At 36.8% G+C, this 26,644-nt stretch overlaps 2 protein-coding genes across 8 annotated transcripts in view; one reads left to right on the forward strand and one right to left on the reverse strand.

Moving 5' to 3' along the window:
- Positions 1 to 25,326, forward strand: part of ERMARD (ER membrane associated RNA degradation) — a 26,130-nt gene extending 804 nt beyond the window's left edge. The window contains exons 1-18 of one of the 3 annotated variants that reach the window (XM_039707733.1): positions 6,445 to 6,721; positions 7,600 to 7,768; positions 8,892 to 9,031; positions 9,497 to 9,598; positions 10,747 to 10,836; positions 11,267 to 11,364; positions 11,908 to 12,044; positions 13,349 to 13,463; positions 14,053 to 14,155; positions 14,601 to 14,630; positions 15,124 to 15,192; positions 15,953 to 16,123; positions 17,027 to 17,110; positions 17,889 to 17,968; positions 18,460 to 18,588; positions 20,064 to 20,273; positions 21,163 to 21,276; positions 21,839 to 25,326. In XM_039707733.1, coding sequence (XP_039563667.1) covers positions 7,600 to 7,768; positions 8,892 to 9,031; positions 9,497 to 9,598; positions 10,747 to 10,836; positions 11,267 to 11,364; positions 11,908 to 12,044; positions 13,349 to 13,463; positions 14,053 to 14,155; positions 14,601 to 14,630; positions 15,124 to 15,192; positions 15,953 to 16,123; positions 17,027 to 17,110; positions 17,889 to 17,968; positions 18,460 to 18,588; positions 20,064 to 20,273; positions 21,163 to 21,276; positions 21,839 to 21,998 — 2,001 coding nt within the window. In that variant the 5' untranslated portion in view covers positions 6,445 to 6,721 and the 3' untranslated portion in view covers positions 21,999 to 25,326. Of the gene's footprint in view, positions 1 to 6,444; positions 6,722 to 7,599; positions 7,769 to 8,891; positions 9,032 to 9,496; positions 9,599 to 10,746; positions 10,837 to 11,266; positions 11,365 to 11,907; positions 12,045 to 13,348; positions 13,464 to 14,052; positions 14,156 to 14,600; positions 14,631 to 15,123; positions 15,193 to 15,952; positions 16,124 to 17,026; positions 17,111 to 17,888; positions 17,969 to 18,459; positions 18,589 to 20,063; positions 20,274 to 21,162; positions 21,277 to 21,838 lie in introns of those variants that run through there. The other 2 variants (XM_039707734.1, XM_039707732.1) reach the window with 2 other exon arrangements.
- DYNLT2 (dynein light chain Tctex-type 2) lies at positions 974 to 6,414 on the reverse strand. 5 transcript variants are annotated; one of them, XM_039707740.1, is made up of 5 exons: positions 6,259 to 6,414; positions 3,621 to 3,770; positions 2,619 to 2,777; positions 2,398 to 2,527; positions 974 to 1,269 (listed from the first exon to the last, which is right to left on the reverse strand). In XM_039707740.1, exons 1-4 carry the CDS (start codon positions 6,292 to 6,294, stop codon positions 2,429 to 2,431), a joined length of 444 nt encoding a protein of 147 aa, XP_039563674.1. In that variant the 5' UTR covers positions 6,295 to 6,414; the 3' UTR covers positions 974 to 1,269; positions 2,398 to 2,428. The 5 variants fall into 5 exon arrangements, 2 of the variants coding, with proteins under 2 accessions (XP_039563674.1, XP_039563673.1); XM_039707739.1 differs by lacking the exon at positions 2,398 to 2,527; XR_005627299.1 differs by lacking the exons at positions 2,619 to 2,777; positions 6,259 to 6,414 and having other exon boundaries at positions 2,398 to 2,524; positions 3,621 to 3,758.
- Positions 25,327 to 26,644: the final 1,318 nt, after the last annotated feature.

The raw sequence follows: 26,644 nt of genomic DNA on the forward strand, positions 1-26,644 counted from the left end.
CCCTCCCCCCCCCCCCCCCCCCCCCCCCGCCACGGGAACGACCCTCGTCCCGGGGAGCGGGGCGGCGCGCGCTCCCGCCCGCACGCAGCCGGGCCCCGTGGGCGCGCACGGCCCCGCGCCGGCGAACAAAGCACACGGCCACGCCGCAGCCCCGGCACCGCCCCCGGCCAGGGACTCCCCCGGCCGAGCTTGTGCGCCCACCCGCGGCCCCGGCTGCTCGCCGCCCCTCGAGGTTTGTCCGGCCGCGGCTCCAAAGGCGCTCAGACCAAAGCTGGCCACGGGGCGCTGGGAAGCACCGCCGCCCCGTCCCCGTTTGTTTTCAGCTCCCAACAATAGAACAGACGTGGCAAAGACACCAGCGCTAGATTTCCACGCACAGCAGATCCAAGAGCTGATGTCTACACACTTTACAGATCTGCGAGTCTCATTTAAAAAAAGACAATCGGTGCTGCCCTTGCCAGTAACGGACCAATTCTCAATAGCCTTAGGATTTATGCCATCGTCCTCTTGCCACTGCCACCAGAAGCCCCTAGACCAAAGTGACCTAACTGGCTCAAATCAGTATTTATCCACCAACCAGACCCTCGGCAATACTTAACCTAAGGTTGAGACCCGGGGAACCTAATAACTGAATTTACACTTCATTCAAGGCAAACAGCTGGAAATGTGCACAAGTTTCTAGGACTGCAAAACACAGCTTCCCTCCCAGCCAAGTTTCTAGGCAGACTAGCATTTTATCATAGATAGCAACTATGAAAATGAAAAATGAACACTGCTTTTTCTTACAAAAAGCATACTTTTAAGAAAACTGATACCTGCAACTGCATATAAGCATTGGTGAACAGTCCTAGGCACTCAAGAGACACGCAACATTCAAAATTTTGCAATGTTTGGCCTTACACCAGCTGCTCCCACTTCCACAGCAGAGCACTACAACAGATGAAGCCCATATGTACTCAACCATAAACATTTCCAAAGCAGTTTTGTTTGTTGTTTTATTTTAAACAGAGCAAAACCGAGCTAAATTATCTCCTGTATGTCAGTTTGAATGTGTCAACACCAATAGGACAAATAAGAATATTAAAATTGTGATGTTTTGAAAATTTTCAAATATACCATGTATTATGATGCACTAATGCAGCTGTGACTTTCAGAGTTTTAGTCGTAATAACAAGCCATTACCAAAGCCAGTGCAATAAATGTATCAGTTTCACATTTAGCTGAAACCCAAGTGTCTCTTTGAGCATCCCAGAGGCATCTGCTGGCAACCTGAAGGGATAAAAGAGAAAAAGTTACAAGTGAATCTATACACTGGCAGTTTTATTATTTTTAAAGAACACCCAACATTATCTAAATGCTAATTAATCATATTAGGAGAGTTACAACTATCAACAACAACCTAAAAGTTGAATAAAATTAACAATTCCTATTCAATGTTAAATACATGTTCTTGCTTCACAGTAAAGCTCCCACACAGATAGATCAAAAAATCTCAGCACCAAATCCCCAATTCTCTCTTCACTTGTTACAATTTAACGTAAAGTAAGAGCACCCCTTCAAAAGCAACTGAATGTCAGTGTGAATAGACATCAGTTTTGGGAACATATACAACCAAGAAGTCACATCCCCCACTCCTCCACCTCCAGCTTACTCCAATCTACTTGTAAATTTATTGGACTCTCAGCCTTTTTGATACAATTGTTTTCAAAGCTAAACTGTGTGAATTGGTGGCTGGAATAAACATATTCCTTGGGAGAAAAATGTTAACTTGGACCACTTCACCAATCTGTCTGCACCTACAGCTCCTCAGTCAAAGCACCCCTTAAGAGACAGCGCACTCTGAGATGGCACCAGAAAAGCACATAGATGCAGACACCTCACAAACTGGATTTGGTACTGAAGCTGAACCCTTCAAACATTGTTTCATGTAACTCACTAAACACAGGCTGGTTTCAATCAGACTTTAACAACTGATGATGAACACTCCAAAGCAGAAGTATTCTTTGACACTCTACTAGACAGAGAAAAGCATTCTAAATGCCAATGGGAGCTCCAAGCTAGTTGGAATACTAAACTTATACGGCAATACAGCAAAATCTAGAATCCTTTTATTTTAGGTGTTCCAAGTTCAGATGACTGGTGTTAATTTGAAGTCCCAGGAGCATGTCTGGTGGCAGCTGCAGTTACTATCCTTTTCCTTGCCACCCTTCTGTTCCATGACACCCCACACTATAACTGCATATCATTTTGCATGGAACGTGAGAACCCAAATGGAGATCCAAGTACACCGGACAAAGAAAAACAAAATTCACTGAACTCATGCAATTGTACTGGCACAGCAGGCAGTGGAAACAAGTGGGAGACAGGAAAGTGCAGTTGGAGATGTTCACCACTTACTGAACACATGAAGACAACAACCTTCAGAGAGTTAGGCAGAATCATAGCAGCACCTTGAATTGTCACCTCGGGATACTATTACCCATAAAGAACATAAAAGCTTCAGGAGCACCTCAAACAAGTCAAGCTGCTGAAAGTAAAAGAACACCTAGGAAATAACACACAGTTCTAAAAGTTGTTTTTAATTTTCAAAAGGTGTAACATATAGTATGTTTGCTTACAATCATTGCCTGATTTGCCTTTTCCACAATTAGCACTGATACCACATACTTATAACGGTCATAGTCCAATTCCTTCACAGCATTTAATATTTCTTCTGAGATTGAAGCACACAAGAAGGGACTAGAAGCTCCATCATATGTGGCTTCTTGTAGTTTATTCTATCAAAAACAATTTTGAAATATCTTAGTTTTCATACTAGTAGTCTTTTGCATAAAACACCCTTAACAGCCATTTTCATTACAAGAACATGAGAAGAACTGGTGAGTTGAATAGTCAGTACAGATGATGGTCTCAAACAGCAAAGGATGCACTTCCTTTACTCTGAAATGTTTTATCTGTCTTTTCAAAAGGTGACACACAACCAATCTTCATTGGATTGGCCCAGCCAATCTCCATTTAACAATCAGGAGCGTACTCTTCATTGTTTGGGCTCAGTTCACTGGAAAACAGTGCTACAAATATCTGTTCCAAATACCCAAGATATGTCTTCCAGACAACAAAATTAAAAAGATCTGGTTATAACTGTTCAAAATACCACTAACAGCTTTGGATTATCTCAACAAATTGTTTTCTTTCATATTTGCTTGATTTGTGTATGCACCAGTCTGACTGTCAAGGATACCAAGTAATTTTATGCAAGTCCTGTGATATTAGCAGAATTAATAGAAATCCACAAATTTGATGTCATGATCTTTTGCTATCTGGACATTTTGTGGATTATGGTACTTTGAACTGTGCTGTAGCTCAATTTGATTTAAAAAAATACAAGGGTTTATGAAGCTTCAGCTCCACTTAAAGAGCACATGCTCAGCAGTGAACTTGCAGAGGCCTTTCTGCACTTTGCAAAACAGAGTACATTCACATTACATTCAGGTGCCAAAACTCAAAAGACTGCAGAGATTTATGTGTGTTTAAGTTTATGCAATATTCACTATTCCGTAAATACTTCTGCAAGACAAGCTGCTTTTGCAATGAGACAAGTAACTTAAATAATACTATACCGTTAGTATCGCTTGAGCTTTGTCTCTTAATAAACCATCCTGAACTTTAGTACGTGGCTCCAGTCTGTATGTGTTACGGTTTTTCGGCTTTGCCTTTCCTTCTGTTGGAGCCGTGCCTGAAGCATCCTGAGGTGTTTTTTTTCCTTTTGACTGTATAAAATAGTAAGAAAAAATCCATATCACATGTCAATATTTTAGAATTTAAAGACTCTAAATAATACCTTATGGTGTACAGCTAAGAGGAAAAAACCCCCAACAATTAGTCCAGGAATATGTTAACAAAAACCACAGAAAGCTAGAAGCTGGTTATCATCTTCTGGCTGTTTTAACACTACTGTTTTGCCTGAAATAGGAGAAATGGTTGACTTACACTCAATTTTAAATTCTTTTCCAGCAAAATCCAACTGAACTTTTCATTTAAGCTTGTCAATCAGATACACCATATTACCACCCTAAATCCATTCCCTTTTCGAAGGAAAAATACACAGATATTAATGTACCCATTCAAGACTGTTAGCCACAAGTTCAAGCTTCTCATTCAAATAGCCTACACAATACCCAAAATATAGACTTGGTTCATTTACTACTTCATCTCACTCATCCTTGCTCTTTGTTACTAAAAATAGTAGTTTATGTAATGATGATTTAATTAATTTGCTCATTAAAAAAAAAAAGGAAAAAGTAAGCTCCAGTGTGCAAAGCTTTGTAATTTTGCTTTGAATTTAAAACCAGATCTCTGAAGATCACGTTTTCTTCCCATCCAGCTGTGTACTCTATCTCTTCAACACACATCACAAAACTTGTCTCTCTATGAATGCAAGAAGTCTAATGTTGCAAAAAAAATGTCACCTGCTGTCCACCATGATGGCTTAACAGAACTGTAAAATAGTAACAAAGACAGAAACAGAAAAATACAAGGTACCAATGAGATCATAACAAATGCCACAGGCAATGGTCTTCCACACCAGCTACTTCCTAACAAACCACTTCCAAGTTTCACCGATTTTTTAGTCTAGGCTCCACTTCCTGACTACTGCTAGAACCTAACATTGAGAGAAAATCATTGCTTCCTTTCCAGGAGAGCAGAAAAGAACTCAGAGGTGAAATAGCATCACAATGCAAGGCTTATGCTAAAAAGTACAGAAAAAAAGTGGATAATATGGATAATATAAAAGTCTAATGAGAATTATTTTAGAAAATGCACTACTCAAGGGCTCACAACTCTTTCCATCTGAGGAGTTTTAAGAACCAGGGAAGAAATGCAGTTTCTTTATGAAATCACTGGCACATTAGTTCTGTCAACAACTGTGGACATTACCTAAAAGTGTTCTCTAATTCCTTAACAGCAGTGATGTTGGCAGCCTTAGTGCAAATTGCCTGATGGTGTTTGTTGAACTCTGAATAGCACTTACTCTAAATCACAAGGACCAAACACATTTGCACTTAGCCTGTGGATACTCATTATCTACTAACTGCAAACTCAGATCTCAAAAGACTAAAGCCCTGACATGCTCATCACAAGTCGCCTAACAGAAGAAAAACCACCTCAAGTCTTGCAGCTGAGGTCTTCAAATGAACATCTCCATCCATGTGAGTAATAATGAACTTGTGAAAAGGGTGCAGTCCAAACAGCGATAATTTGCTGACATGGTTCAGCTTGAGCCACACTACCTTCAACCTCTATCACTAATGATGGAATAAAATTCATGGCTATAGCATACAACTTCTAACAATGGTGATACTTAAAAATTTACCTGCTATTTTTAGTGACAGGAGTTTTCATAATCACTTGCAAAAAGTCATTGCATTAACTAGTGAGGCAACTAAAAACCTTGATTTCTCTATAGATGTGGCTAGTAAATAAAACTTCTGCTGCTAAATAAACCTTTATCTGCTAAAACCCCAAGTTGTAGCATAATGTTGCAATTACGATTCTGTAAAATATTTGCACTCTCTGTGAATAAAACTCTCAGAAGTTCAAGAACTGACTAGATTTGAGCACTTGACCAAAAATGCCTGTTCTTAGGCTACTCAACTTGAGTACACTAGCTTATCTTTGGGCATATGGAAGTATGGTAAGATAAAAAAAAAAAAAAGCTTTTGCTATTTAAATGAAATTCTGTTTGTTAGTAAGTCCATTTTAACAACCAATAGGTTTCAGTTGTTAAAACAAACAGGAGAAAGTTCTTGTTTATTGCTTCAGAAGAGGGTATGGCTTCTAGTTTAGAGCAGCACCCCGAGTTGGAGAGTGCCCCATCAAAGGCAGGATGCCCCTTCTCTTTACCATCACAGCTGCTCGGCCTCCCAGCGCCTGAGCCAGCCCACCAGCCGCAGGGCACGAGTAACATCACACCTGACCAAGCAGAAAGAGCGCGAGCTATCCCAAACCGGCCGCTAAGCAAGAAGGAACAGCATTCCTAATACCAATTTTCACAAGATCACACGCGCCTTTTAACCCATCTTCTCCACGCCCCATCCTTCCCTCCCAGCTGAAGCGCCGCAGGCCCGGACCGCCACCCCCGCCTCAGTCGGGTACCACACATCCCCGCGCCGGAGCCGCTGCCCCCGCTCCCGGCGGTGCCCCAGCCCCGTCCAGCTCAGCCCCCTGGAGCTGCCCCTGGCCCTGGCGGCCGCTCACCGTGTCTTTATCCTGGCGCTTTTTCCCTCCCTCCATGGCTGTGGCGGCCGTCCTGGTGGGCGGCGTGCGGCGGCCGGGGCCCCGCGCGCGAGCCGGCCCCCGCGGGCAGCGGTAACGGAGGCGGCGGAGGCCATGGCGGGAGCGGGGCCGGGCCGGGCCGCGGGGAAGGGCCGGCGCTGCGGCCTGCGGGCGGCGCGGCGGGAACGGGGGAGGGGGGTCAGCCCTGCCCTGCTTCTGCCAGTGCCAGCCTGCTCTCCCTGCTAAGGTCACCGCCCTGCCCCTGCCTGGCCCATTTCACATAAGTGATAGTAGTAAAGGATGGCAGCGGTCATGCAGGTTTTGGCCTTCTGTCTCTGACACTGAAACGGCGAACGGGAAGAGGAAGAGACACAAATTAAGATGGACTGAATGATATGTCTCAGGAGCACTGCAGATTTTTAATTTTTTTTTCTTCAAATAGCAGGTAGGTACTCCTGATGGCAGTTAATAGCAGTTTCCGATAGGAACTGTTACCTTTGCTTAGTGCTGATAGCTATATAAATATTTCCTCTCTCCTTGAAGCCATGAATTCAGAAAGTACATATCTGAGGGTCAATTCTGCCACCTAATCAGAGAGGAAAAATGTTTTTAATTCAAATTTAATGGCATATTTATCATTATTGTTAGTTGTGGTACTTCATTATCAAACAATTTCTTGTCTCTCTAATGAATGAAGAAGTGTGACTCTTTTAACTAAATCAGAAGCATTTTCATCCTTGTTAACATAGGCAGTTTTATCTGTGCAATTTTTAAAATTTAAATATGTGCTTCTGAATCAGTTCATTTTTTCTGTTTAGACTAATGTGCAAATAGCGTGAATGCTTAAATTACACTAATATTGATACAGAATTCACACGTTCTTCCCCTGCCTCCCTCCAAGGATCTTGCTGGTTTTAAGGACTGATACTCTTGGTTTACTTGAAGTAGCATCAGTTTCTCTGCAAGCTCAGATTAGACAGAACATTTATGTACAAACTGGAATATTTTGCTTCAGTCTATATTGTCATGGTTTCAGTAGATATAACCATTCTGAAATAAACCATCCTGACCCTGTGAAAACAGAGCAATGCTTTCCCTCAGCTTTATTAAGGTGATTCTGGTAGAGAGTTCCTTTCATCACATATGTGAATGAAACTTGCATTGCAAACCCAAACAGCTTGTTTACAGACACTGTATTACTGTCTGTGTAGCTGTGCTGATGGGTATGTTTTTAAATTTGTTTTTGTTTTTGTTTTTTTTTTGTTGTTGTTCTCATGTTCTTTCTTTTTACAAGGATTCTTTTTGTGTATGTGTTTGTTCTAGATGGCATTGCCAGATTCAGTCACTACTTGCCTTTCTCAACCTGTGCATTATGCAATTTGTAAACTTGGATTTGAGAAGAAAGACACCTATGATATTAATAATATTTTATCTGGAAATGGGGAAGTATGTTGGCAAGCTGTTACAGAGCATGTGTGTTACCTTGAGTCAGGTTGGTGTTTACCTGCTGTAGTAATGATGATGCATGTAAGACTGATGCAGAATTTCTGTATAGGCCATAGCAATCCTAGCTGAGTTGTGACAGTTTGTTACAGTACACTATTAGCTCTGCTTTAAATTAGAGTATGTAGAGTTCATATCTACAAAGAGCTTTAAATTTTTCATCTGTGTTTGGTATTTGGCTTTTGCTGACTCCTAAGTTTTGTGTAATCTCTGCTACCTAAGTAGCTCCTACTTTGCCTTCATCTTGGTTCCCAGCTTAATGTGCCTGTAACATAAGGGGTTCAGTTCTGCTTTTCTCCAACCCCATAACTGTCTTGTTCTCTGTTCTATATATTCCTTTTGTACTAAATTTAAAAGCCTGGGGCCATCAATATTGCTACTGTTTCTTCTGTTTGTGTTTCTCAACTTTAGGTTGTACAGAAGTATGGTCTTGTTTCCCTTCTATGTGGAATATTTTGTAGTTGGTTTTTAACCAAAACAAAGTATTTATGTCCTGATGAATTAATTGAATTTTAATTTGCCAAATTTCATCATGCAAACTCTGTTATTAATTTCCAGAGGTGGTAGAAATATCTTTCAGTAAACCGTAAGAATTTATTTTCCTAGAAAAAATGTCCCACAAAAAAGAGGCAGTGGTACCACTCTGTAAGATACCACATCCATCTGCCTTCTTTAAAGAACATAAGTGGTTTGACTCATAATTTGACTCTTGCTAAGCCTGCACTAACTTCCAGCTTGATATATGGAATTTCTGTAGAAATTCTAGTGGGTTCTTCACATTTCAACAAAAGCAGAATATGATGATCCTATTTACTTTCATATTTTCTTGTGTTAAGTTTTTATTGGGGTAGAATTTTTGGGTTTTTGTTCTATTCAGAGAAGGTGCTTGATCTTACCTAGTTTTGCATTGCAGTTTTACTTTTCAATACCTTTTCTGTGTGGTGTTTTGGACAGTAAATTGTATTGTATTCATTGTGCTAAAATAGTCAGGATAAAACTGTCTATGCGAAATATGTACACAAACTGCAGCAGGTTTTATCCCTAGTGAGGTTTAAAATATTAGACCTTCAGGAAGGTTGGTACCCTAATCACCTTCTGTTTTTCAATTTAAGATCAAAGCGTGGATTATATCAAAAGCATACGATCATTTGGACCTGTCTGTGAATCTGTTAATTCGTACTTCAAATCTCTGACCAAGGAGCAGTTTGTAATTCAGTATGTGTCATGTTTTCACTGGACAAACTGCACAGAGGTATGGAAATTTCTGTTAAGTTAGCATTTTGGCACCTGAACTCTTTGTGGAAGTTTAAGTGAGAACACATCCATGAGCCAAAATGCTTAGAATTTGTAACTAGTTGTCCTTATATGTTACCTCATGATAGATGGTTGCTTGTAATTTTTGTGACTTTGTAATTTGATTTTGTGTTAGACAACATGAGGAGCTTTGGGCCTGTTCTAACATTAGTTTGTAGGATTTTGTTTTTCTAATATTCTGTGCTTAATGTCAAGTTTTACCTTGTAAAGTTATTATGGAAAATTTTAAATATGTAAGGCACTAAATATCAAGAGGTACTCTAGGGAAATTTCTCTCCAGGTAACTACACTTTCATTTCTTTGGCATTGTTTTCTTTCTACATTTGCATAGCAACTATCACAGAGGAATATTTACGTTTCTCTTGAATATTGAACAACATTCTTCCTCTCCCCCATCGTGCAGGTTTTTCTGGACATGTTTGATGTTTTGCAATCTACACAAGCTACAGAAGTTGCTCTTGGCTTAATGAAACTAACATCATGCTTGGAGAGAGCCTTGGGTGACGTAAGTGTCAGCATGAGGAGTCTATCTTGGCTTTATAAGATGGGAATGAGCTCTTGGATTTAATTGTACATTGAAAAAAGTGATATCACCCTGTTCTGTAGCAGTACACTAATAGCCCACATGCATTTTGAGTTGGACAGAAGTTCTTTCCTGGATCCAGTTGTGCTGATGGAAACATATGTGGGGCTCCTTCACCAGTGCTTGTGGAGTTGCTTGTGCATGTGCTGTTACTAACTAATTTAATTGGGAAAGAAAAATGTTTGATTGATCACTGTACACAGTAGGTCTTTATTAGTTTGATTTACTTACTGAAGTAGGATAGCACAGCTTCCACAGAAGATCTGATGAACCCTTCTGTGAGGGTTCCATGCAGTTGGAAAAACAGTCTACTGTGTAACTGCTTTCCTAGGGAGAAACAGCTACTTAAACGGTTTTTGCTCCTGGGCTGTTTTACAGGCAGGTAAATTAAAATGGCTAGTTGATTAATATCTGTGGGGAGCTCTGGAGAAGGAAATGACAGAGAAAGAGTAGTGGGCTAATTCACAAACCAATTTGCCCAGTTGTGGGGCATGGTAAATTTTTCAGTAAAACAAATCACCCAAGATTGGAAAAAAATGTCAGGTAGAGTACAAAGAATAGAAGGTGTGATAGCAGTTGAAACTTGAGATGCTAATATTGTGCAACAAGGATAAGATGCCATTTAAATAACAGTCTGAATCAGAAGATGAACCACAAATCTTCTCCCTTTCAGAGTGACAGACCCTATATATTTGTATTGTAAAAACAAAATACACTGTAGAGCTCTTGGTAGAGCTTATTCCCTTAATTAGGTGTTCTTGTTGTGCCTAATTGTTTTTTGTGGGATTTTTTTTGAAGAGAAAAGCAGTATTAATACAAACTCTGTGAAAAGCCTCACTATGGTCACATTAAGGAAAGTATCCACTCTTTCCTGATACGTTGTCTGAATTTTAATTTGTTGTGAAATTACAGAATTTAAAGTATTTTTAAGGATTTGGTGGGTTTTGTTTGATTAGTTTTTTTACAATAATGAAAATGCTTATTGGGTAAAACAGTCAAGGCATATATTTGAAATACAAAGAAGTATTCTAAATTATTTATTATCTGTTCTGCTCTTTTTTTCTTAATAGGTGTACTTACTTAAGGGTAACGATTGTCCTTTCCTTCTAAGAGACTTGCTTGCGTCTGAGCAGCTTGCAGATGTCTTTGGACAAGCTGTAGTAAGTACATAGTTTTGAAATAAGGAATAACTACTGGGCTGGTATTCTTCCTACTGAATGTACCTCGTGTTAATTTGCATTAAATTACACTGAATTTATACTACAAGAACTAAGAGCTAAACTTGATCTCATTTTTTTGCCTGTCATAACTGTTTGGAATGTCTAATAACTAGTTTGATTATATTCTATATTATATTCTATATCCTGTACAAGTAAGCTGAGAGATTCTCCTTCAGAGAATACTGGGAATTGCAAATTATGAGTTTCTGTTACTGTGACAAGTGGTGGCCAGTCATCTTGAGAGTAGACATTGTAGTTTCTCAATAACTTCTGAACTTTTTTGCCAGGGAAAGGTAATAAAAGTAAGAAGGGTAAGAAAGGCAAAAAATAATAGATTTCTTCATGCAGTAATCGCTTTGTTTATTAATAGATGAATGTACTAAGGGTATTCATTGGATCTCCACATGGTCTGAACCTTCGTAATGTTTTGTGGCATGGGTTTGTGTCACCACAAGAAATTCCTACCAAGTAAGTTACCAAAGGAAAAGAACACTCCTTTTCTTACCAGTCCAACTTGTGAGTTCTTGGAGGGTGGTTAGTAACCATTTACTTCTCTTATGGGAAAAAAAAATTCCTTGCTGCTTCTTCTGCTTCTTTTGGAAATGGATTTTCACAGAATATTCAGCCATTACAAAGATGGCCAGTATTAGGTCCAGCAGGTTTTGTACTATCAGGGAAAACACGAAAATTTAACTTTTTTTTTTTTTTAAGTCAGGACAGTGAGGAGTAACTTGGAACAAAAGAGAGAGGAATAGGGTAGAAGGAGGAGCAACAGCAGCCAATGTACAATACAGTGATGCTTTTTTATCTAATTCTACGCTTTTATTTTTTTTCATGCTTGTGAACGCAATTCATTATTCAGTGCTCCTACTGAGATGGGGAGTGTATCTTCTGGGTGTTCTTTAAAAAAGTAAAAGAACCCCTTTGTTCCTAACTCACAAATTTTTGTTCTTTGCCAAAAAGAATTCTTTTTAAATAAGCTTTTCTAATATATTGTGGTATTCTCCCTAGATACTGTGCTATGCTGCTCTTTTTAACTGCAGGATTGGGTCAATTGTTACAGACCTATCTTCTGCAAACTAAAGGTGTTTTAGTACATCGATCTTATGTGATCTTCACTGCCTTAGAGGAGTTTGATGCATTTCCAGGCAAGTATTTAACCACTAGCAAATTTTTTTTTATCCTGTATTTGCTATTGTTTCCTTGTCCAAAAGTGCTGTTGAAAATAATGCATTTCCCAGAGTTCAAAGATTAAATCTTAACCAGGATGCCTGTATACACTGTCATTAGGTGAAGCAATCATGCTTGTGGGGCAGCTTCTTAATATGTAGACTCTGACTATTGAGTAAAGAACTACTGCATTCTAAAATAATTGTAACACATTGAAACATGAAATATGGATGCTTCTAGAAGACTTCAACTGTATGTTACATTTTTTGATTATGAGAATTAATTTCATGTAACAGTCAATCTAGTTTGCCTTTATGAAATCTAACTTCTGTCAGAATCAATGGATTACAGCTGCAAGGGTCCCAGCAGGAGTGCCCTCAGTCTTACAGGGAAGGTAGTGTTGAAACAGAGTAAAAGATGGTGACACATCTTTATTACAGTAATGCTCTTTTCAGGGAAGGATTTGAAGTGTCAGATTAAAATCTTCTCCCTGTCCACAGACCTTGTTTGGATTATTCCCACTATTTTAAGGTAGTAATAGCATATAGGGAATCTTGGTGTCAGTGGTGATCATGGTCAATTTGTTGTGCATAATCAGTGGAATGTCTGTCCAAGAAATTGAGACAGGGCTTTTGGGAACCAAATTAAGTTGATAACATTCCAATATCAATGTGGTAGAAATCCTATAGCTGTTGATTTGCTTTGAAAAAACACCTACTGCAATCAAGTTACACTTATCATTTAAAGTTTTCTCTTGTATAAGACATTTATAATGTGAATTTATAAGTGTGGCTTTCATTACATGGTAGCATTGAAGTATGAAGTGTTAGTTTATTATGCTGTATTTTCAACAAAGAAAATTGATAAAATAGGAACAACATGCTCATGTTCAAGTGTTCATTCTACTGTACTGATTTTGGCTGAAGAGAAATGATTCATTAATGTTATACTTTTTTAAAGTTATCTGAAGTATATGAAGAACAACTCAACAGAAGCTGGGTCCAGTTGCTATGTACTCTTTCAATAAAAGGCAAACATGACTTCTTTAACTGGTTTTATTCTCTAATTTTATATTATCACCACAAATGCAATCTTACGTATTTAAATTCTGATCTTAAATATGGCTACTGTTGTGCTTGCATAGTTGAAATAAATTGGATGACTTTTAAATCTCCCTTTAAAAATATTTAAATAATATAATATTTTTAATGAAATAGTTAAAATTCATTTGTAAAATGTAGATTATATGTAATTTTTCAATGTTAGTTTTTTTAACTTGCAGATCTTAATAATGAAATCCTTTCCATAGCTGAAGAACTAGTAAAACTGTCCCATTTTGTATTAAAAATTATGGTACCATTTTGGATTGCTGCTTTAACAGCTTTCAAGCAAAGCAGGTAAGATTTTCTAATTTTTTTAATAGAATCTAAAACTACATATTTTTTTTTTTATTATTTTTATAACTGCATTTCCAGATTCCAAGCCTTTGTACTCAATTACTTTACAGCATATAATTATGCTTTGTTATGGTGATCTCTTGGAAAGTTTGAGTTATGGCTTTGTTTTGTGCCAACTAAGATTATAAACTGTATTTTGAAGCCCAAAAAGAGCTGTTGGAGATGTAGCAAAAAAGGAGAGGTTTACAAAGCAAGTGGAAATAAATCATCATATGTTAAATGACACATATTTTGGATTTTTTAAAAAAGTGTATTGTTTTGTTTTCCTCTCACATGCTCCATCCTTTTGTGAGATATTATCATCTCTGAGCTTGAATTCAGTGGTGGTCAGTTTCTGTTTGACACAGGTATTTGTTTTATTTATTGTATTTGTATTTGACACAGGTATTTGTATTCATTTATTGTTTGTTTACAAAGTGCATTACAAAGTAATTTTGTCAGGGTTGTTTGGTCCGAGACTGTAGATCTAAAATGGTTTATATTTATAAGGAATAAAAACACCCTTTGGATATCTCTGTTACTTTTTCAGGTATGCTGACAGTGTGATTCTCTTACTTCCTCAGCTGGAAGCTGGGCTTAGATTGCTCTTCACTACAACTAATAAATGTCCAAATAGGTTGCTAACAGCAGAGGTAAACTTTTGTCTAAAGTCAATTATGGTTTAGTGCTTACAATATTTGCAAAAGAGTTATTCTAGAAGTGTAGTATCTGTAACAATTTACAGATTTACCCCACAGAATTTGTCAATTTTGGAACATTATTTACAAATCACCAGTTGAGATTCATTAATGCCTTTAATATTTTTTTAAATATCTGCCTCTAAAAAGTACCGAAAATGTAGTAGAAGATTAAAGTTCAGAAACAGTAGTTTAGGGTGAAAAGTGGGACATGGTATATTTGTTTTAAAAAACTCAACACAAAATCCCAAAGTGCCTTTTTTTCATTCATAAGGGGACTTTTTTGCTATTCATGCACCTCTGGTATCCCATGCAAATGAATAAACTTAAGTTTTATATACATGACTGGTTAATTGATTTTGTTTGTAAACCAAATAATATTGTTTGTTTTTTGTTCTAGTCTTCTGCTCTCTACACCACTTTCGATGAGGTACTGTGATTTTTTTAAAATATATATCAGTGTCAAAATTTAAACCATGCATATTTCCTATTACTAAGAATTCACTTTCTTTTGTTGAATATGGTATTATTTCTAATTTTTTTTTCCAAATAAAAGATGGCAGGCAGTAAACACTTTAAATTTGGAATGCTCCAGCAAATATCAAAATTAATACAAATTGTAATGCAGAGACAATTTTTCTAAATGTTTTTATCTTGAAATTCATCACTCCTCAGAAACAAACATTCTGCTATATTTCCTAGATTCAGTTATTCAAAATAAATACAAATAAATATTGCCAGCATAAATCCTCAATTTTACAAGTTGATTGGATTATTTCAAGTTGTTTGTCAGTAATAATTAGGCATCTTGATTCTAGAACGGCAGAAGTAATATCAGATTAGGAAAACTACTTTAGTTGGTGTTTCTTCTTTGATTGTATGTCTTCAATAATTTAATAAGTTTCTATTCAAATTTTTTCTAGATGCTAGCAAAGCATTTGGATAATGAAGAAGTCAACCAGCTACCTGTAGTTCTTGAGGAGCCTGCCATGGAAAGTGTTTTGAAAGTGTTCTAGGGTTTTGTCATCATTGTCTTTTGATTGTTTGTTTCACTTAATAATAATCTTATGATATGCCTAATGCTCCCTTATTTCATATAGCTTATGTCCAGCAGCTTAGAACCTTAGAAGCTTGCTAGCCTTTTTTAGTGTTGAGGATAAAAAGTTATACCTGACAAGCTATATTGCATTAGGCTATGGGACTAGTTTTCTTTCTGAAATATAAGTGTCTCAGAGATATTTGTCTTTAGACTCCTGAAGTTCAGCTGAATGGAGCAGGAGAAGAACTGATGCCTCATGCAGGGAAATTTCAAAACTTATTTCTGATTGCTTGTGAGACAGGCCTTACACTCTCTGGGCAGATAGCACAAAAATGTGGCTCACACCTACCAGAGCACATTCTGCATCTTACTACCCAAAGAGATTGTGAGCAGGAAAACTAGGGGGGCTGAGTTTAGAGGTCTTTTGAGAGTATAGGGGACATCTGAGGTTACTGTCCTGTTGCCAGAGGCAGTGGGGCTGTGAAGGGCCTGGGACACAAAGCTGATTGAAATCTGTTGTTTACTGTCACAGTATAGAATGTATGTTACAAGTTTAGTTTGCACTGGTTTTTTTTGTGAATGTCTGAACATCCATATAATTTAGACATGGTCACATACTTGTCTTTCAGAGATACTCTATACACTGAATATGTTCAATTCTGTATGAATGCACACAGAATAGAATTCTGTATAGTTGGTGTGTGCTTCCACAGGACTTCCTTTGGGATTTCTTGAACCACCAGGAGGGCCCCCGTATAAGAGATCGTTTAAGCCATGGAGAGATCAATCTAGAAACATTTCCCAGAGAAATAGCTAACCAAATATTTGGATTTGCTATTACTATTCTCTGCAGATTCTCAGATAAGGATATATTTTCTCTTAAGGTAGGGACCAATATTTTGTTCTTAGATTTCTTTTTTTGGTTATTTTGGATATCAAATATGATTTTAGATAGAGTTTTATGACTGTTTCTTGACAACTGCTTTTTGCATAAATGAAATATTCCTCTAAGTAAAAAATTGTGAAAGTATCGTTTTGCCTAGTTGTGTAGTGAAATAAGTATAGAAAGTTTTCAAAAATGTTACCCTTTCTTGCTGTACCTTAATTTGTTGGCTTAACCAGTCCTTATTCAAAAGGTCGATCCGTAAATTATAATGATTCCACTTAATTTTGTCAAATTGTATTGATGAACTAGCCTGTTTATCTGCAGAATTATCTGAAAGGTATGTAGAACATCTGTGGCTCACCCACTGAGGTATATAGTGTGTAGTTACTGAGATTTTATTTTCCTGAGACACTGTAAGTAATAGTGCCTTGCTAATGGAAGTGTTATTTGTATCTATACTTACACTATGAATTTGTAAACACTTTTTGCCTAGCACTATGTTTCTCAAAATCAGAAATTATTTTGTTTGCTTTCCCCAGTTTCCTGTTTCTATTTGAGATTCCTTCTTTCAATATCATGCAGCAACCTATGAGATAAACCTTCCATTTATTAGTTGCAGCTTTTTTTTAGTTTCTCAAGATGTATTGTGTGCTGCTGCTTTATTAGAATACTTGGTTGCTTTTCTGTTAGCTGCTGTCAGGCTTCGTAGTTAAAATATGTGAAATTAAGCTTTAACCACTCAGTGTGCTGATTACTTCTTTCAGCCCTTGGACATTTTGAAGTGTTTAACATCAGTGATACCAGTGCTATAGGTGGCATGCATAAAATGAAGTCTAAGTCTGTATATGATTAGGACAGCTTAGAGAAACTGTTGTGTATTGTCTGTGATCTTGTAAATCAGGAACACATGGTCATAAAACCACTGATGAACTGTGCAAGTTGCTACCAGTCTCGATTTCATCCAATTTCCCGACTCAAGAAACAGGTAGGTACTTCCATCTGTGACACCACTGTGTTCTTTAAAATTGTGAATCCTCAAAATGATCTAATTAGTTTCTTTATGCTTTGATTGTCCTAAAAAAGTTCAAATCTTACTTTCTTTTTTTCTGGTTTATTTTTCAAAATATAAAGGAAATCACAGTTGCTAAAATGAGATATAATTATGCACACTCCTGTTAATGCAATTAATACCATATTTGTGTTCTAGATCAGTAAATAGCTTTATTCTTACCTGAGTGTTTGCTTTTCTGTAGTTTTCTTAGTCTCTATATGCTTTTTTATGTCAGGAACACTGTTAGGTCCTGTCTCCAGTATTAGGCTATTACTAAGTTTTTTTACAGCATTTTTTTTTCAGAAGGCCAGCTGATTAATCTGCTTTCCAATGTCATAGTAGTTCTCTGCCAATCAGTTTAATGAACTGCTTCAGGATGCTTCTCTATTGATTTGAGATTGAAGTAGACATACCTAGTTCTTTTACTTTTCAACAGCATGCAAACTATTACAAAAGACATGTTAGTTAATTTTTTATATTTTAAAAAAACATAGAATACTAAATTAGTTTGTTCAGATAATGTTTTAGCATGGAAGTGTACATCCAGATGTTTTGCCCTAACCTAAACCTTAACAAATGAAGTTGGCTTACACAGTTATGACTAGTGAACAAATAACTTACTGCCTGTTGCAGTTTTTTTCTAAATGGGCCACTAAGAAAAGTGTGTCAAAGTCTGTACTCTACAAAACATTTTTCATTATATGTTTTTGAGGTGCTGGAATATATGAAGAGCATCTGTTTATGGCCTGAATTGGAAACAGTGCCTGAGGAACAAGGACAAAATATTAAAGGGTATGTATGTGCTGTAGAAGATCACCAGATATAAAAAAAGCAAATAATTTCTTATTCTGAAAAGGACTTGGTAACCAGTGGGAAACTTTATATAAGATATTAGTTAGAAAAAGAGTGTAGCATTCTATCATCATTTGAAAAGAAGGAAGTCATTAATATCATCACTGGAGGATATATTGAACTTGTTTAGAGCTGAGAGAAGAAAATTTAATGCATCTATCATATAATAAGTATACTGTGGGCTTTTTATGAATGGAGGATTAAGAGGGGTTCTGAATATTGCTAACAATGAGAAAAGGTTGCTTTAGTTGGAGAAAGAAAATCATGCTTGTAAGGTAGAGGGAAAAGAAATTACATGAGAGCATAATAGTGAATGCTGAATACACTACTATCCAAAAAAATCTGCATCTTGATCTATGCCATTTAAGAAATAATGAGTACTAAACCATTTTATAGTGTCAAATATTATTTTTTTCTCTCTTGTTTTTAAGGTTGGAAGGAAATGCTGAAGCTGATACTTTAATTTTGATGATATCTGAAATTATATCTCAGTTGCAGCATTATATGCCCCAGAATTGCTGTAGTTCAGATGATCCTATCAATGGTGTCCTAACAGAGAGGTGAGTTTGATGCCCTCCTGGTTCCTGCTGTCAGCTTCTACTTGCAGCCCAATGTAAGAATTCTCAAACCTAAATTATCCTGTCCCTGTTTGCAGGGAAATGCTTGAAATGTTGTATGCACTTATCTAGTGTTGCTGCTGATTTAATCTGAAAATTTTAGGATTGCAGCTGAACATCATCTTCAAAATAAGGATGAGACGTACATTTTGGAATTACAGTAGAGATATTACTTGGAAATTAGACTAAAAAAAACCCTTTTTTTCAGACCACAAAAGCAAAAGACTTTAAATATTTGTGTACTTACTAGATTAGGTTGGTTTTAGCCTGGTTTGTGCTAAAACTGCATCAGAAAATCCTTTTAGTGTGCTTGGTGTCACATCTATGTGTGGTGTTCAAAATGGCAATATGCTGCTATGTAATTCTATTTTTCCTGCTTTAATATCAAGATTCAGAAAGAGAAAATGTCTTGTTATACTTGGTGTCAGACTTGGAGGTATGTTAATTCCAATTATGTCTGATTTGGAATAATAATCAAAATAATTTGAGTTTTAATTGCCACTCTTAGAGCAGCTTTAAGAGTCCCATGACTGAATGAATATGTTGGAACAAAACACTCCTAATCAAACCCATTAGGCATGGGTGGCAGAGAGCAAAGAGGATTCTACGTGTTGCTTTACTTATATAACGTGTGGGTCTTCTGCTTCCTTCCCATCAATCTGCAGATTTATTATTTGGGGGAAAGAAGCCTAATTATTGATGTGTGTGTTAGACCTTTTCTTAGAGTTTTCTGCCTTTATCACTCCAAGTCATTAATGTTTTGCTATCTCAGGGATAAACTGAGCATGAGGGAGATTAAGAAACACTTTTATAAGAACGGAGTGTTTAAAGTGATGTGTGACACATTAGTGTAGCAGATATGACAGCAGGAAGATATTTGTGAACTTTAACAAAGCATGATCTGGTGTGGTGTTGATTTAAAAAATGGCCTCACCACCTGCATTTTACGCAATGTTAAGTCTGCTTCTTGTTCTGCCCAAAAGAAAGACCACACACTAATGGGAGTACTAATTAATAGCATTTGTTTCAGTGAGTTTTATTACAGTTGAGGTTAATTCATTGTGAGTTGAGCTATGATGGGAGGCTTCAACCACAGCCCTGCTGTGATTTGATGTGTTCAGTGTATCATTTCAGCCAGGCAGTTTTGTTTATTGTGGTTGTGATTCTTTGATCTGAAATGAGAAACATATTCATCATAACCAGTTTTGCATTTATATTCAATAAAGTGATATAAAACACAATCACTACTCCTACTACACAGATCCTTGCTTTTTTTCAGTCATGAGGTAAGGGCAGTTTGTTTCCAGGTTTTCTGAATTAAAACATGATGAGTCGAACCGTACTTAATATGAAATGTATCCGATGTTAAATCCAGCTAACAAAAGATTGACGTTAAAAAATCCTTTCCTGTTTTGGAGGCTGCTGGTCGAACTTTGTGATACACGCATTTGCACGCTGTATTCTCCACGACCTGTCCTGGAAGTAGTGGTGGTACTCCGCAAAATAAGCACGCAGTGCCATCAAGTGTCCCAACAGGTTATTGCCGGCGCTGGGCTGAGATACACGCAGTGGCTTAACAAGACTCTGCGTTCTCGCCAGAGGCACAACTATCGGCGAATGCTGAACAGGTGGGTTGCTGGTTTTGCTGTACTCTGTGGTTAGATTTGTGAGAGAATGGCTGCACGCTGCTCTTGCTGCCTTTCCCTGGGTTCACTTGGAAGTTTAAAGTCAACAGTGTTCACGTGCTCTTGTTAACCGTTTCAGAGTCAAGTGTCAACCAGAATTTCTATTAAGTAGCAATATTGAAATAACAAGAAAATCTCAAACTGGCGAATAATTTAAGGGACATTGCTAGATTATGCCACTGTAAATTGCAAGCTTTCAAATTAAGTATTGCTTCAATGTTAAATTGTATTTTTTTTCTAATTTCTGGCTTTTCCTATTTAGGTGTATAAATGCCATTCAAGTTTTATCTGACTGCAATAGGTTTAATGGATTTGAAGATTTTATCTACTTTATTTTACTGGTTTTTATCACTACACCTGAATCAGGCTCTTTATAGATAGAAGAGATTTTAATATTCCATTATTTTTTTAGTAATCATAGGGGCTTTCCAGAGTTATAAGTATTGTGTTACTGGCAAGGTAATGTTCCTAAAAATGTTAACCATATTATTTAAGAAATATAGCTTAAACTGACACCTGATGATACACATTTGTGATTCAGTTGAACTGTAGTTTATTATCTATGGATTAATGGGTGCTCACGAGTTTTTCTTTGCAATCTTAGATGTTTGCCTTCTCTTCCCCCTTCATTTTCAGTTTATAGTCTTTTTATTTTTCTTGGATTTGCACTGCCTTTTGCTGAGGGACATTTCATAGTCTTTTTTCCTCCCTGACTCTGCAATATCCAGAAATTTATATTGGGTGCAGAAGTCTTAATATTTTTTTAAATAATAATGATTTCTTCTTGATTTGGTTTTAGTTTGTTTTTTAAATATTTTTATTTTATTTCTAGCATTAAATTTTTGTCACCAGTGTTGCGGCTCATCTTACTATTGATTACACTGGAACTAATCGGCATTCATTCAGTTTGTAAGAAGAATCCTTTTGATTATCAGCAGTATCTAAAGTGAGTACATAAATTTACTTTATGAAAATGGGAATTGCCCTACAATTCCATTTTGATCTGTACTGTAGAAATTTTCATCATTATAGTCATAATTTCCCCTTGGACAACGTTCACTCAGGAGCTAAAATAACTTTCTTGAAGTGTAGATAGGGAATATTAATACGTAACAGTTGCATTCAGTATGTTGCTGACTTTACTCTTTGTGTGTTAATTAACAGCTGGTTGGATATCATATACATTGTGAAACATTTGATCAAGAAAGCAAAGGAAGCCATTTGGGGAAAACTCTTTCACGCATTTGGTCACTGTGTTCGTTTTATGGTGGTGTTAATTGCAGTTCTGAAGATCTTCCCATCTTAGTGTGAGAGGGAAGGAGTGGTTCTCCAAAAGTAGAACAAACTTAATGTACTGATCATCCAATCCTCTTGAGGGAGATTTGGAAACTTGAAGATGTTTGCAGCTTTAAGTCAGGCATTGCAATTTTCTTCTTTTATTTTTTTTTATTTATTTTTTTCTTTTTAAATCCTTAAAGGAGTTTTTTCTCTAATGTTATTTCTCATAGGTTTTTGAAGTCAGTCTTGCAGTATACTGAGAACTTGGTGACATACACAAGCCCTGACAAAAACAAGTGGGATGAAACCGTGGAACTTACAAGGAAGACTTTGATAAAAATAAGGAAAATCAGTGACAGAAAGCTAATGTTGATGCATCTAGCTACATGAATGAAACGGGCTTACGATTGTCTGGGCATTGTTATATCTAAACAGTTACAGAGACTTCATATTTGATAATCTAATTCAAAGACAAATTTCATAAGTTATTTTCAAATTTTGGATGCAAAATTTACTCTTTTTATCAGAAGGTATTTGCTGATACTGGAGATGAATTATCAAGGCTCCAGAGAATGGATTGTTTGTCAAATCCACTGAAAAAGATTTACTGTGAACTAAATCAGGATGATACAAGTTCTACTGTAAATATATCTTGTGTTTTGTACATTGATTTTTAAATTTTTTTGTATTTTTTTGTTTCTTACTGTACTGAAAAATACCTAAGAAAAAAGTGTGAATAAAAGCTCTGGAAATTTTTAAATCAGAAAAGTAATTTTTTATTTTGGAATACATCAGCTATTATGTCAGAGACTGTGATCAAGAGGCTAAGAAATTAGGAACTTTTATCATAAAATAATGCTCATTGGCATCTGTGGTTGTTATTAGTTGTAAACAGTCAGATCTTGCTCTGAACTCTGAGGCAGAGCAGGTAACACAGTAGCAGTTGTTGATAGATGAGGATTTAAAGGAACAGGATGGATACAGAAGGATACTTTTGCAGGGTGTTTGTTTTGTTAAATTTCATCTTCTCATTCCAAAACATATTTAGTTAGTTAATTTCATACAGAATGAATGTGAACACACGTGCCTATGCTCACAGACATGTATTCGCTGTGGTTTAGAAAGTTACCCTCTTATTGCTCACAATATTCATTTGAATATTTTAGTTTTTCAAAATAAATTCTCCCCCTTTTTCATCACCAAAGAGTAGAACTTCAAAGGAATGCATAGGCTGAAGAACAGATTCACAGAAGACCACCAGTATCTCTCCATTTGCTTTCTCCTATGGAGAGTAAAATCAGAGGGTAATGTCTGGAGAAAGTTTGGCTCTACAAAGGATTCAAGTTACATTTTAATAAGCTTCTTTGCAGTGTTTCTTGACTGGAAATCACAGCTTGAGAATTACTTGTTTGTTTTGTTCGTTGTAGGGGATGGATATAAACTAAGATCATCTTGCTTCCTTTGTGCTACTCTTGAAATATATTGTGTGTGTTTGAAATTTAGCTTTGTCACTTCCCAAAAATTCTTTTGTTGCCATGAAAATAAACTATGTGAAGAAGTTTGAATTAGATAAAATAGGTTAAATCTAGAAATGGAGAATAATTAGTCTAATGTAGTGTATAAGCCTAAAAGTTCAGCTTTTTTAAAAGCCTGAGTCAGCAGATCCTAATTGTATTTTTGGAGGCTTATTTTGTACCCACTGACTTTGCTTGGATATATTAACTTCTGCTAAGTGTGTCTTGGTAGTCACACTTACGGTGACACATGCTTTGATGTTGATAAGTATTCTAAGACAAAAATAATTTAAGTTTTATATAGTCATTGTAGGAACAAGATCAAGAAATTACCACACAGTCATGTTTTGAAAGTACATAAATGTCTGGCACACTTTCTCCTTTTGAAAGTGCATTAATGTACTAAAAGGCACCTAATAGACTGCAGAAGTATATTTTCAACAACATAAGTTCTCCTTTTGTTGCTATATTTAAACTTTGGTTAAATGATCTTGCATTCAGTTTACTGCATTTGCTTTACCTAACATTGACAGTTTCTTCTTTCCTAATTAGTGCCACAGATTTGATTTGCTGCTCTAAGTTTGTGACAACAAGCATGAAAGATTTCTGGCAATTCTGTCAAAAATGCTTTATCAGTTTGTTTTCCTACCTCTGAAGCTCTCTGATGGAAACACTGCTACCATCTATTGTTAAACAAATCTGCAACAGGCTGGGACAATCCAGTTAGTTATTCTGACTCGATGCTGTCATTTACCAGAAGGGCTTATGCATGCAGGGCTTATGGCTTATGACAGCCCTGCATGTCATTTGCATGCAGGGCTTACAGATTTTTCCTGCTGTTAAAAGACTTGTAGAATAAGTGTATATCCTACAATGCACATTGAAGAACAAATGGCAAGAGATGTTGTGGAGGTCATTTGGTTTGTCCTTTATCAGTTACTCATTTTTCCACTTCAGTTACTCATCTTTGCCATCTCTTTAGAATCACTTTTAGAATGTAAGAGTCTAAACTCTGAACAATCAGCATTCCTGAGAGCAAAAGAAGCTTGGAATTACTATGTATCTAGATATATCTAGAATTGTACCAAAAAATGTTTTCTTCCAAGTGTGGTATTTCATCCAAGTATTAGTTGGATCTGATTTAATTGTTGGCCTTGCTCCCCAGGGTCTGTGTTTTCCTTGAGGCATTCACACAGTAAATCTAAATACCTATAAATCTATATAAAGATTTGGAAGCTGCAGCACCCCATGAGGAAAAGTGTTGAATTATTTTGTTTACCTAGATAATGCTAATGAGGGAGTGATGATTCATAAGTTAGTCCAAGTTCAATTCATCAATTTATCAGAATATACCAAGTTGGAAGGGACCCATAATGATAGCTGAGTCCAAGGTTAACTCCAGGCCTTGCACAGAACCATCCCCACGAGTCACACCATGTACCTGAGAACACTGTCCAAAAGCTTCTTGAACTCTGTCAGGCTGGTTCTGTGACCACTTCCCTGGGGAGCCCATTCCGATACCCAAAAACCTGGATGGAGAACATTTTTCTAATATCCAGCCTAAACCTCTCCTGGCATAGCTTCAAGCCATTTCAGTGTTTGTGATTTTTGGTACCTTCTAGGGAGCAACAGGATCGACTACAAGTTCTCTGAGGTGGGCATTGCACAATGAAATATCTTTTATGGTTAGGCATCTGTGTGTGAAAACAAAGCTTGTTCTTTATGTTCTTTGTCATTCTCCAGGGTGTGCTCTCCTCAATGGTGATAGGAAGGGTTAGAAACAGAACCATGTGTTCTTATTCAAACATAACACCAGCAACTAAAAGTAATTTAAACCTTAGGGTTGTCATCACTACTGCATTATACAGAAACATTTACGTAAGAGATAGAGCCACAAATGTAATTTACTTCATCTTTTAATACATCCCATCTAGCGGTTTTCAAGCAGCCTGATGGCTTTTGAAGTGAACACATGGTGGCAGTGTTTGGTAATTCAAAATAGCACTCCATGCTGACATTCACTTTCTTATCTCTTTTCTTAGGCTGTGTATAAAAAAATAAACTTTTCTTCTGATTTCATCAGTTTTGTTTATATGTTTCTTTAATGTGTCTTCTGTAGAAACTTGTTTTCTCATTTGTTTCAGATCACTTTTGGAGAAATTGAATGCATCTGAAAAAAAAATTTTTTGGCAAACATTTTAATAGTTAAATAGTGGTTCATCACATTTTCCACACTACTTGCTGAGGAGTTTTGGAATTTGTCAGAAGTCCATCAGCTTCCCCTCTCCTTATGTAATGTAAAAGAATGAGTTATTCAAATTTAATAAATAATTTAACAAAATATTGGTTTTTACATAAGTATTAATATTCCTAAAATAAAAAGTATGAGAGCACCAAAAAAGTTTTTTTTTTTCTCAAAAGCAATGTATATCTTTCAAACAAAAATCATAATTGTCAAGAAATATGTTTATAGGGAAAATTTCACTAAGGTCTCAGCCTTATTGCTGTGGTAATGATTTTTCAGTCTGTTGTAACTGAAATGTGCTACTCATATGCTGCCCTGTGAAGAAGAGCTACTTGAGCAATGCTTGTTGGGTGGCCTTAGAAAACCTTGTCCATGGTAGCAATTTCAAACCATACAGAGAGGTTGCAGTTAGAAAAGATTTTCATTCACATGATGTGATTTTTGTACACTGTGAAATCTTGAAATGTTGGAACATCCCCAGCAGAGCTTTTTTTTGCCTACACTTCATAAGTGCATCTGGTCCATGTGTGGTGTATCACCTTTTTTTTCATAAACTGGTCGGCAGATGCAGAGCAGATTCCTGGCTGGTGTAAACAGTTCCTGTTCTATCTTCTTTGGGGCAGATCCTTTACTCTGGTAAGGATCCTCCCCACGCTGTTTCAGTTTCCCTTGAAGGGGGTTGGTTTCTAGCTGTACATCTTTTTTCAACCTGTGTATTTTCAGGGGACTGGAAGAAAGAGCCACACAGTTCAGATAAATTTGCCATATAACAGAATTTTGTGAATTTAGTGGTTTTCATTGCAGGGAAGTGAGGATCATGTGTGGGACTTCACAGCTACAAAGCAAATAACTACATTCTTTAATATCTTTGTGTTTCTGGAAGAACTTTGCCTAGAGTAGAAATGAGTTTTCTTTTTGAGGTTTTTTCAGGGCAGCACTGTAAGTTAGAACAACTGATATTTGCTTTTTAAAAAAATTCAAGGATCAATGAGGATCTCTTATTTAAGAAGTCTTTTAAGCCATATAGATTTTCAGACAGAAATTGAAAGGAAAATGCCTGTTGTTTGTCTTCCCTGGGCCTCAGGCAATAGGATATAAATATGGGTAGTGAATACTATGTGAGATCAAACTGGCGTTTTTTCTGAAGGTGAGAATCCAAGACAATACATACAATTAAAGCCAACAGCCTTGCCTACCAAAAGGAGTCCATGCCTTCTGGCATTCTCCACTGAATACCTCCTCTGTTCCTCTCCCATGTATATGCATCTCACAGTTTC

Source organism: Passer montanus, unplaced genomic scaffold (genome assembly GCF_014805655.1).
Source record: "Passer montanus isolate IOZ18808 unplaced genomic scaffold, ASM1480565v1 scaffold2, whole genome shotgun sequence".
Taxonomy (NCBI): Eukaryota; Metazoa; Chordata; class Aves; order Passeriformes; family Passeridae; genus Passer; species Passer montanus.